This window comes from Cetorhinus maximus, chromosome 1 (assembly GCF_964194155.1).
Source record: "Cetorhinus maximus chromosome 1, sCetMax3.hap1.1, whole genome shotgun sequence".
Taxonomy (NCBI): Eukaryota; Metazoa; Chordata; class Chondrichthyes; order Lamniformes; family Cetorhinidae; genus Cetorhinus; species Cetorhinus maximus.
In genome coordinates, this window is record NC_135879.1 from 7,378,096 (window position 1) to 7,390,899 (window position 12,804).

Here is a 12,804-nt window from a genome sequence, read left to right on the forward strand (position 1 = left end):
GCATGCAGTGCTGGAGGATTCATGACCTGATGTGCCACCTTCGAACTTCCTGCCCACATACCCCTTATACTGAATATCTGACACATCATTCCCTGTGCCAACTGGACCAACTGGGAAGCATACAGCCTCTTCATTATGTGTTTGGATTGTTCCTGACTACAAATAAACAGCTCTTCATCACAGCCCCCCACCCGCACCACCTCCAATTTATTTTTTAGCTAAACGTCTTCAACAAAAATAACACAATATTTTTTTAACGCTCCTATGATTGCTCTCCTGTGTCGCTTCTAGCAGTGCACAGGAGATTAATTTGTAATTCCCGTGCATTTTCCTGGAGCATTGACATATGGGGGTTATTGTCTCGACCCGATAACCTATCTTGGATTGATTTTAAATAATGAATAGAAGACCATGCAAGAAAAAGAAACAATTTTATTAGACAAATAATACACAGAAAGCTTTGCTACTTGCAACAGAGGCCCCCCATTCCCCCCACCCACACCGAAAAAGTGTTCTTTATATGCAACACTTACACCAAAATAGGCCTATAAATATTGTTTATGGTTAACTATGGTTCCTTTTCTAACCCAGTAAATTATTGTAATCTGGCTCGTCCCTATATATATTGCGTCCAAACCAAAATCCGTAACAATACTTTGATATGAAACTTGAGTGTTACAAGGTTTAGACAAGTTGGGCATGCTTCCCACTAACTCGCCCTCTTCTATAAACTGTGTCCCGTGGTAAAAATGAGTGTAGTCTGACACTGTAGACATTGTATTTTACAAACCAGAAACGTAACTATATCAGACGCTATTTCAGAACAGGTAAAAGAGAGGAATTAGCATCAAAATATATAACTTCTATATATGGGTCCAGTTGTGTTGAACAAGAGGAATCCAGAGGGAACAGCCATGAGCCATTTCTTTTTTTTGTTCTCAGTTCGTTAATGAGTCCGAGTTAAATCACACCTAATGTTGATATCAAACACAGAAAAAAATGTAGCTGATTTCTACCTAACACTTATTCGATTTTCTTTCTTAACAAAAATATTCTTTTAATAAAGATAAGGAAAACTCGCCACGAATCTCTCATCAATCATTTGTTTTTTTTTGACAAAATTACAGTGTTTCTAAAAGACAGCTGGTTGTGAAAAGTGGCGTCCGCTTCTCCAGTCACCTGCCTCTGCGTGTTTATCGTTTCTCACAAGGGAGCTCAAACTCTTTCGAGTTATCAACAGTCACAGATTGCAACTCTTTCGAGTACAATCACAGTTCTTGGTTTTCCGGGAGTGGGACATGAACCCACAACCCTCTGATTCAAAGGTGAGGGTGCTATGAACTGAGCCACAGCTGACACCTCAACTTGTTGCAAAATATATCGAAGTTACAATTGGATTACTGCTAGACTAACTACCCAACCGCTTAAAGCTGCAACTTAAGAGGGGCGGGGGGGAAAATAAAAGCTTCTGAGGGTCGCCTGTACTTGTCTTTCAATGTCAGCACGAAGCAGTTACATTGGTGAACCTCCCTACAAATATGCACTTGCATGTAGGTGGATGCATAAAGTTCCAGTGCCCTCTCATTGTCTCTCGAGGCACGAATTGATCCAATTTTCAGATCAACCGGTTGATGAAAGAATTTCGTGTGATCGATGCATTGCTTTTTAAAGTTAAAAAAAAAACTGGTTGCTTTTAACGATACAAGCAGTGATTTATATTCCACCTCATGTGATACACAAATGTCTCCAGTTATTTTACGGACAGGATGCGTTGAATGGCAGCTAATAGACAACTTTTTCAGTTTGATTTGTTCTCTGTTTATAAAGTTAAGGCCACATTTAACAGTAATTGAATGCACGTTTGATGAGGAGACACTTTGCTAGGCTAGGGGGGAAAGAGCAGGACCATGGGACCAACTGGAGAGATCTTGCAAAGAGTCCTACACAGACATGAAGGGCCGAATGGCCTCCTTCTGTGCTGTACTGAGTGTATGATTGTTACAAGTTTAAATTCAATCTCTGTTAAATTAGATAAAACTTAAGTGGGATTTCTTTTTGTTAAATCTTTGGGTGTCTTCATATTCTATTAGCTATTATTATCAACAAAGTAATTAATTATCCTGCCCTTTTTAAAACTTAAATGCAACTCTTACAAAATTTATATGATCCTGTAAATGAGGTTACTAAAATATAACTCCCTAGTCTAAAGAGTTAATGTATGCCACTGGCTGTCTCTAAGCATCACTATAGAGCAACGATGAACTCAAGATGCCCAATTGCAGAAGCACAAATTGGCATTTTACTTGTCCCAGCAACAAGAGTGAATAATGCACCCACCAAAAGTGGACTTCTGATATTCATAATCCGATTCGGCAATACCAAACTTAGTAAGACCTCAGAGAAAGGGACCAATGAATCATCGCCAGTATGTGCCAAAACTGGTCTTGTGCGAACACTGCAGATTTAACCTAGACTGTACATTAGAAAACATCTGCATAGGACAGAGCCTTCCAGAGCTTTCAGTATTCTTAAAAAACAAATTATACAGGGACCACACACGCGTCATATTTAATTTTTTTTTTTTTGCAACATGATGCCAGAAATATCTCTACAATCACATGGATGGCTTCATATATATGTACCCTATAAAATATAGCATTCCTGAACTTGCAGCCTGAATGTTCTTTATTTTTAATAGCAGGTTGTGCCTTTGGTCCAATATGAAATAACACATGAAACTGTCAGCAGTAAAAGCCTTGAAGTCAAATGCAGCAGAAAGAAACATACTTGCGTCAAACAGGCTGGAGTTATTGCGATTATATTTGAGAAAGCTGTAACTAAGATCCTGACACCACCCCACCCCGCCCGCCCTTTTTTAAAAAAAAAACACAAAGAAAGTTACGTCCAGGTTAGAACTACCATGAAATCTATCGTCTCACAAACTGAGTCCCGATTGGAAAAAGATGAGACATTCATATGGAGGTGCCTCGATCAGGGTCATTGTTGAGGCTGTACGCAGCTGATGGAGTTGGTTGATAAGGGATTGAGGACATGGTTTTAATAGGACTTCGGAAGAAGCCACCATTGGGTGCCCTGCTTCGGAAGGGGCCAGTTCGATGGTCAGGCATCGGCCCGAATGAGAAGCCGGAGGCGGCTTTGGCGGACAGGCTGCGGCTTATAGTCTGGATTTGCTCTGGTATGAAGGTGGTGGTGGTGATGTGAGTGTTTCGAAAGTCACTGATCTGCTCGAGGGCTTGCCGCGTCGGGATGGTGTCCACCTCCAGCGGAGTCAGGTCTATGGACGAGGTGGAGAACTGTTTGTGGGGGCTGTCATCATCCGTGCAGAGGCTGTTGACTCGCCTGTGGAGATGCTCCAGGTCAATCTCTTTATCGTCCTGTCCGTGAGAGAAAACAGAAAGAGGTTAGAGAGCCAAGGCTTGCAGCAAGCCTGGGAACAAAAGGCAATGGAACCTGCAAACCCCTTTTCTGGAATCCATCTTTTTTTCTTCTTCATTCACTAGACCTGCATTTATTGCCCATCCCTAATTGCCCTAGTTCAGAGGGCATTCACATTGCTGCGGGTCTGGAGTCTCATGTAGGCCAGCAGATTTCCTTCCTTAAAGGGCATCAGAGATCCAGATGGGTTTTTACAACAATCAGTAATGGTTTCATGGTCATCATCAGATTTTTAATTCCAGACTATTAAAATCAAATTCCACATCTGCTGTGGTGGGATTTGAACCCAGGTCCCCAGAGCATTCCCCTGGGTCTCTGGATTACCAGTCCAGTGACATTGCCACTATGCTACTACCTCCCCCCTGCTCTTCTGGGCCACTTTCAATAGAATCAATGAGCAATTTTGAATTTGGAAGCAAGCTTTTGGCAGTAACGGGGCAGCTCCTCAAGGGACGAGTGGATTAGGCTTGTTCTAGAAGTGGCACCTTGTGCCATTGCTAATACTCTTTAGACAATGATGTGGCTTGCACAGGGTCTTCCTGCTCACATAAACCCCCATTATGTTTGCTGCGTTTCGGGTTAAAGCAGACTGCAAAGTTAACTATCAGCTGTTGCAAAAGCTTTCAACTGGAGGTATATGCTGATAGATACATTCAGTAGTGAACATGTTTTTTAAGATGTGTGAGACTAGATGTGGTGCCAAAGGGTGGGCAGAACAGGAGTAACTCCCCCTTCCCACGATACCCCTGCAATGGGTTACAGCTCCCTGCTGTATTCCTGCAGGGTATCACTGAATGTGCTATAACCAACAGGTGTGCCCACAACAAAAAAATAAAACGTGTGCGGCAAGATGGCAAGACTCAAAACAGATTCCGGCCAAATGGATGAAATTTCATGCCATGACCACCTTTTGTCACCACATCTTGCTTTACATCCCATAAAGATTGCACGTGTAAAAGGTTCTTTTATCTTATGCATGCACGCTGTCATGACTCCTTACAAGTTGAAGGCTTTTGTAGCCAATTAAGTACCTTCTGAAGTACAGTTATTGCTGTGAGAAACGTGATAGCCAATCTACGCACTGCTATGCGATAATGACCAGATAATCTGTTTTTAGCAATGTTGGTTGAGGGACAAATATTGGTCAAGATACTGGGGATAACTTCCCTGAATTTTTCCAAATAACAAACACATGGGATCTTGAACATCCACATGAGGAGGCAGATTCAATCAGTTTCAATGACCTGGACTCTGTCAAATTAGTTGGATCAGTGTGATATCATTAATTAATCTGAGAATCAAAGCCTTAGAAGCATGGTATATGCTTCAAGCCTCTCGCATTTACTTTGAAATCTGGTGCACCTCAATAGTATCCAAGTGACCCTTTCATTTTATGCCAACCCACAGTAAAACCACAATCTTTTATTCTTTCATGGGATGTGAGCATTGCTGGAAAGGGCAACATTTGTTTCTCATTCCTAATTGGCCTTGAGAAGGTGGTGGTGAGCCACCTTGTTGAACCGCTGCAGTCCATGTGGTATAGGTACACCCACAGTGCTGTTAGGAAGGGAGTATCAGGATTTTGACCCAGTGAGAGTGAAGGAACAGCAACATATTTCTAAGTCAGGATGGTGTGTGGCTTGGAGGGAAACCTGCAGGTGGTGGTATTCCCATGTGTCTACTGCCCTTGCCTTTCGAGGTAGTAGAGTAGGCAGGTTTGGAAGGTGCTGTCGAAAGAGCCTTGGTGAATTGCTGCAATGCACCTTGTAGATGGTGCACACTGCTGCCACTACGCATCTGTGGTGGAGGGAGTGAACGTTTAAGGTTGTGGATGGGCTGCTTTGTCCTGGATGGTGCTAAGTTTCTTGAGTGTTGTTGGAGCTGCACTCATCCAGGCCAGCGGGGAGTATTCCATCTTATTCCTGGTTTATGCCTTGTAGATGGTGGACAGGCTTTGAGGAGTCAGGAGGTGAGTTACTCGCTGCAGAATTCCTAGCCTTTGACCTGCTCTTGTAGCCACAATATTTGTATGGCTGGTTCAATTAAGTTTCTGGTCAATGGTAACCCCCAGGATGTTGATAGTTGGGGATTCTCAGTGATGGTAGTGCCATTGAATGTCAAGAGGAGATGTTTAGATTCTCTCTTGTTGGAGATAGTCATAGCCTGGCACTTGTGTGGTACGAATGTTACTGGCCACTTATCAGTGAAAGTTGAATTATGAGGACAGGTTGCTTACAATTGACTTGTATTCCCTTGAGTAGAGGTAGTGAAGGTGATCTAAATGAGAATTTTAAAATGATTAAGGGATTCATAGGATAGACAGGGAGAAGTCGTTTCCTCTGGTGGGGGAATACAGTGCAAGGGGGCACAATTGTAAAATTCAAACTAGATGATTCAGAAATGAAATCAGAAAGCATACTTGCACACAAAGTAAAGTGGAAATCTCAAAGTCTCTTTCCCCAGAAGGCTGTGGTTGTTGGTGGTGTTGGGGGTGGGGGCAGGGGGGGGGGGGGGGGGGGGGGGGGCGGTGATGGTGTTGGGGGAGGCCAATTACAATTTTCAAAACTGAGACTGATAAATTTTGGTAGGTAAGTGTATCAAAGCATAAGGAGTGAAGACAGGAAGTGGAATTGAGGAATAGACCAGTCGGGATCTGACTGATGGTAGAACAAAAACGCAAGGGCAGAATGGCCTCCTCCTGTTGTTCTTATGTTGAAAGGATTGCAGGACAGACCAATACTCCAGCCCTATCCTTGTCCTGCCTTCTCTTTGAACATGTACCCCAGAGAAAGCAGGAAAGTAGGGAATTTGCATTCTCTACCTGCACTTTGGTAACCTCACTGAGACTCCATAGACTGATTCAGTTCCTCTCCAATACAAGGTGAGCACTTTGGCTTCTTTATCTCCTAACTGCTGAAGCAACAGCTTTAGGGGTTATTTTTAGTCATGCCATGCATCTTAATCCATCCAATTGAATTGTATTAGAAAAGGTGCATGAATGGGTTAATAGGGGATGTCTGATCCCATTTTACAGGCTGTCTTTTCCCTGGTGTGTCAACTTGAGTTAGAGTTAACAAAAGTGGAGCTTTTCACAAGTGAATTTATATTGCAGACAAATGATTCTGTTTAATCTTTGAATGCACATTTTCTGCTGAATAATCTATTAAAAATAGTAAATTGTAACCACCAGAGGTATATGTAAATCATAAGCTAATGAATTGTACTGAGCTGCAGGATACAATCATGACTCTACTCTCCCACGCTATTTTATTTCTAACATTTAAAGTTTATTAAACCAGGATATTTTGAGTCTCAACACTCATGTTAAATCTTATTTTGGTAAAGGCTGGTGCATGATATTTCATTAAGCTTACTTATCACAGCTTCATGTTGAGGACTTACTTTATTATGAATAATAAAAGAAAATTGCATTGATATAGCACCTTTCACAACCTCAGGACATCCCAAAGCACTTCACAGCCAACAAAATACTTTTGAATTGCAGTCACTGTTGCAATGTAGGAAATGCGGCAGCCAATTTGCGCACAGTAAGCTCCCACAAGCAGCAATGTGGAAATGACCACATCATCTGTTTTTGTGATATTGATTGAGGGATAAATATTGACAAGGACGCCAGGGAAAACTTCCCTGCTCTTCTTTGAAAAAATATTGCCATGGGATTTATGTCCAATTGAGAGGATCTAATTTTTCATCCAAAAGACAGCACCTCTGACAATACAGTACTCCCTTAGTACTGTACTGGGGTTTCAGGCTTAATTTCTGTGCTCAAGTCTCTGGAGCTGGATATAAATCCATAACCTACTGCTTCAGAGATGAGAGTGTTACCAATTGGGCCACAGCTGAGGCACCTATATAGATGGGGAAAGATAACTTGATATGTAATGCAAAATGGATATCAGTGAGATTGCAATACCTTTTATCCATGTCCAGCTTCTGTTCCCCGTGAATTCAATAGTCATTGAAAGACATTTGGGTGTTGTGTAAGGCAGGCTGTGGATTCGCTTTAGTGTGTTCTACACTCACACTGAAGATACATTTCACCCCTACACATATTTTTCCTTTGTCAATGAAGGAAACAAATTTGCATTTGCTTGACATTTTCAGGCAATGAATTACTTTTAAACTGCTGCCACAGTGGCTTTGTAGGTTGGGAACCTATACACAGTGCGATCCCACAAGGGGCAACATGATGAAGAGCCAGTTAATCTGTTTTAGTGATGTTGGTTGAGAGATAAATGAGATCTTATGCATGACCCCAAACAGCCTCAATTTAGCAATTCACCTGACAATGCAGCACTCCTTCAGTGCACAGGATGTCACATGCACAGGTTCTGGAGTGGGACCTGAACCTATGACCTTCTGATTCCAAGAGCTACCACTGAACAACCAAATGGTTGAGACAGAGTAATGGGCAAAAAAAATTGTACCAACGTGTTGTGTCACTGGATAGTCACTGTGGCAAGTAATCATAGCATGAAGCTGTTGCTTCATTCCTGTCCCCTCTCCCTTCCCCTCGTTCTCACCGTTTTCCCACGCAATTCACCCCCAAATCACACACCATCCTGGTTTGGAAACATATCGCTTTTCCTTCATCGCCACCGGATCTCCATACTTGTTTTTTATTTACTCACGGGATATGGGCATCGCTGGCCAGGCCAGCATTTATTGCTTGCCCCTAGTTGCCCTTGAGGAGGTGGCGGTGAGCTGCCTTTTTGAACCACTGCAGTCCATGTGGTGTAGGTACATCCACAGTGCTGTTAGGAAGAGAGTTCCAGGCTCTTGACCAAGTGACAGTGAAGGAATGGCAATATAGTTCCAAGTCAGGATGGTGTGTGACTTGTAGGGGAACTTGAAAGTGGTGGTTTTCCTGTGAGTCTGTTGCCCTTGTCCTTCTAGGTGGTAGAGGTTATGTGTTTGGAAGATACCATTGAAGGAGCCTCTGTGAGTTGCTGCAGTACATCTCTTTGAAATTATAGTGTCATTTGTTAATAGTTTGTTAATTACATTGTTAGGATACACAGGTGAAGGGCATTGTTTAATTAAGTACTTTCAGTACATATAAGCAGGGGACTGCTGGGACACTAGGTGTGAGAGAGGAGCGTTGAGACTGAACAAATTCAATAAACTCTCTCAGTCAGGAAACACTGGTTTTGACTTCACCAGCTGGCTTGGAGCTCCTGTTAACAGTATTGACCTTAGGCTTTCAAATTAGAATCCGTTCTCATTATACATGCTTCCCATATCAATGTGCATTATATAACACATAACAGCCATTTGCAATTTGGTGTGCTTTTCAGTTATGTAACAATAGATCCATGTTCAGAGATCCTACTGAAAGCAGGGCTGGTAACACAGAAAGGCCATGAGAGATTATACACTGGGATGCTATGGGGTGCAGTTAATCCTTCATTTGTTCCCTTTCCAACACCTTGATGTCCTTCCTCTAATATCCTGTTATTTTGCTTTATTCCATACGCTATACAAACAAATCCATTTGTTGAATGTGTCAAAGCCACTGATCTTCACAGCCATTGTTATGGGTTGATAACACTATAACTTTAAAAGGTTGGGGAAGGAAAGGTGCCCAAAATGATTTTTAAAACAAAGCAACAACATTAAATAATTTCCTTTATGCGTTCACAGGATGTGGACATCGCTGGCCAGGTCAGCAGTTCTTGCCCACCAATTGCCCTTGAGAAGCTGGTGCAGTCTTCTTGAACTGCTGCATTGTTACGTTCTCCACCCAGACCCCCAATTATGTTACGATCCTGGGCGAGACCCCCCGATTTCGTTCTTTAGTTCGCCAACTCAGGCTTCAGTATTCTCCCATTGAGCACTGATGTTGCTGTGTGATCGGTGGGGCAGATTTTCCATTCTCCTTTGTCCCAGTGCCTACCTTTATCTTCACCAGATTTGTACACCGCAGTGTGGATCGAATTTAATTACTGGGTCAGAGACCTGAGTATTTGTAATTGAATGGAAATTGCAATCCCTACAGAGTAGAGGGGCGGGGTAACATTGCAATTAATCTTTCTTAACTGCCTTATTGACCTGGTCTTTTCAATACTAAGGATTAATATGGACACTGTTTAATTAGTGCCATCAAATGTCTCCAACTGTGTCCGGGGATTTGATTGTCATTCTTTTCTGAGATTGGAAATGAACCAGAATTCAAACCCAGTAAGGAGGATCCTTGTTTTTGACATTACCAGTTGGATCATTGATGAGGCCAAGAGAAAAAAAAACTAGGCCACTGACAGCTCACTGTGTAAGTGGTAAAGCCTTCAGACTTTAGGCAGAAGTCTAGGCTGACACCTCAGTGCAGTACTGACGTAATGCTGCACTGTTGCAGGTGCCGCCTTTTGGGTGGGCCACCAAACCGAGGTCCCTCTCTCAGGTCCCTCTCTACCCTGTATAAGATCTCTCGGCACTATTTGAAGAAGAGCAGGGCAGTTATTCCCCATTGTCCTGATCAATATTTATCCCTCAAATGACATCGGCAAAAACGTATTATCTGGTCGCTGTCCCATTGCTGTTTGCGGTGTGCTGATTGGCTGCTGCATTTCCTACATTGCAACAGTGACAGCACTTTAGTCACTTTACTCCATTGACTGTAAAATGTTTTGGGATGTCCTGAGTTTATGAAAGGCACTATATAACTGCAAGGCTTTTTCTTTCTCTTCTCCGACAAGAATAATCTCAAACTTACTTTTGACTGAGTCTCTTTGGCTCTGACTATTTCCAACCTGAGACGGCATTCATGAGTCCTGGGATCCTAACTTGCATACTTAAATGGTCCTAGTGTCTGAAACAGACAGACTCCTTTGTTCCCAGAGATGAACACCTTTCAAAAGGGCAGGGGCCTGCTGCGTTTGGTTTAAGCGGGTGGCGAGACTGCCAAACCCATTCTGACCCAATTTACACCAAGTTAAGCTTAACCCAACAGCGAGATGCATAGACACGCTCAGGAACTATAAGGACTAAAAATGAGGCTTCAATCCACAAAGAGGAACTTAATCCCCTGGGGGTTGTGTCCTGACGCACTGAAGCATAATTCACTCCTGTGAACCCCTTGTTCAAATTTGATTCCTTCCGTTTAACCTCTCAAGCATTAGTTGTCAGTTCTCATTGTCAATTCACAGTCTTGTCACTAAAGGCTCGGGGCACCTCGAAGAAGTAAATTGATTCATTTGACAATGAAAAGCATCTCTGAATATGTGACAGAGCTGATAGTAGAATAAAAATTCTCAGCACAGCCTTAAGGGTGCCTACTAGAAGATACATCAGAACAAAAAGTTAGAGTATGCAGGCAGCACTGTTTAGGACCCCCTATTGACAAGGGAATCGTAAATAATGGAAGTCTGAGGGCCTCATGCTCCAGTGAATAAGGTTATTATTGTAGAATGCAATGGAAGTATGAATGGAAAATAAGTGTAAGTTTTTATGGATGCACTTTGCACTCCTAGGAACACAGGAAGAAGAGTAGGTCATTCAACACCTCAAACCTGTGTCGCCAGTCAGTTAGATCATGGCCGATCTGTACCCTAACTCCATTTACCCACCTTGGTTCCGAACCCTGAATATTCTTGTCTAACTTTGTCCCAGTTGTGGCTCATTGGGTAGCACACTTGTCTCTACAACACAAAGTTTGGGTTCAAGTCCCATTCCAGGTCTTAAGCACAAAAATCAAGGCTGACGCTCCAGTGCAGCACTGACGGAGTGCCGTACTGTCAAAGTGTGGTCTTGCAAATGAGACTTTAAACTGAGGCCCCATCTGCCTGGTTGGGTGGAGGTAAAAGATCCCATGGCACCATTTTGAAGAAGGGTAGTGGAGTTCTCCCCAATGCCCTGATCAATATTTATCCCTCAATCAACATCATACACACACACACAAAAAAAAATCTGGCCATTATCACATTGCTGTTTGTGGGAGCTTGCTGTGTGCAAATTGGCTGCTGCATTTTCTACATTCTAATAGTTACTACACTTCAAAAAGTATTTCATTGGCTGTAAGGCACTTTTGAACATTTGGTGGTTGTGAAGAGTGCTATAGAAATGCAAATCTTTCTATTTCTTGAATAAAATCCAGATGATAAATAACAATGTTGAACAAAGGAACTCTGTCATCGAGCAGCTCAAGGTTAGACTAGAGGCAGGTAGAGCCCTTCCAGCATTTCCTGATCTGGTCTATAATATCTGTTGGTGTTAACAGGAGGTTGTGATCCTATCAGTGGAATTTTGATTTTTGACGTATGCTGATAGCCAGAGAAACCAGCCCACGATCGGGCTTCAGGATTCCTTTGCCCTCTAGTGGTGTCAGTGAGCAGTGGGGGTCTGAGACAATACAAGCCATTCCACAGGGCTGGGAGGGTGGTGGTGATGGTTGACGAGGCGGCATAGGGAATGCAGGGCATCGGCAGTAACCAGACAACAATATGGGCCTTGGCACGTCTATTAAAAACATTCCCCGTCAATCAATGTTGTCCCACCAAAGGAGATGGAACCAAATATTGTGCCCATTGTTAAGGAGGGATCAAAGTCACTGCTGGATATTACGGAATGCTAAGGGATCTTTGGCGTACACCAGAGAGGCCGGGTCTTGGTTCAACATCTCATCCAAAAAAAACAAGGCCCCCTTCAGAACACCATTCCCTCAGTGCAACACCTCCAGCATCAGCCTAGATGATGCTCAAGTTGCCACAGCTGGATTGGAACCCACAACCTTCAGACTCAGACACTGTGAATTGACAATGGGAAGCCAACGAGTAATGCTTCAAAGGTTAAACAGAAGGAATCAAATTTGAACAACCCGCTGATCCAAGGCAGCACGAGTAGTAATAATGGGCACGACTGCTTTGGAACATCTGTCACTCTATGATTGTAACCTCCTCCTGCAGTTGCTATCCTGCTGGCGGACTGGGTGGCCCAATATTGGCCAAGCTTGAACAAGAGAGCTGCAACGAGGTGACAAGCCAGAAGCCTGCCAGCCTGATCTAAATGAGGGGAAGGCCTAAAAATCACACACACGCAGAAAAGTGAGACAGGCTGGTATGTAAAAGTCAAACTGGACTCCTCTAGTGTTTCCTGAGAGTATTGCTTGTGTTGTGGCTAAAACGTAACTGAGGAGCAGATATGAGGGGGAGATGGTGACCTAGAGGTAATATCACTGGGCTTGTCACCCACAGTCTCCTGGCTAAAGCTCTCTGGGCATGGGTTCAAATCCCACCATGGCAGCTGGTGGAACTTAAAAAGGCAATTAATTATTCAAAAACATCTGGAATGAAAGCTAGAACCAGTCATGGTGACCATGACGTGATCATTGATTGT

General features: G+C 43.0%; 1 protein-coding gene across 3 annotated transcripts in view; it reads right to left on the reverse strand.

Annotated features, from left to right (window-relative positions):
* Window positions 1–419: 419 nt before the first annotated feature.
* Window positions 420–12,804, reverse strand: part of grid2 (glutamate receptor, ionotropic, delta 2) — a 928,012-nt gene continuing 915,627 nt past the window's right edge. For 2 of the 3 annotated variants that reach the window (XR_013580586.1, XR_013580577.1), the window contains 2 exons: window positions 1,360–3,395; window positions 420–1,214 (listed from right to left, as the gene is read on the reverse strand). Coding sequence is in view for 1 of the 3 variants with exons in the window: in XM_078570739.1 (XP_078426865.1) it covers window positions 2,973–3,395 (423 nt within the window). In the remaining 2 variants the exon portion in view is untranslated. Of the gene's footprint in view, window positions 3,396–12,804 lie in introns of all 3 variants that reach the window. The other variant, XM_078570739.1, reaches the window with a different exon arrangement.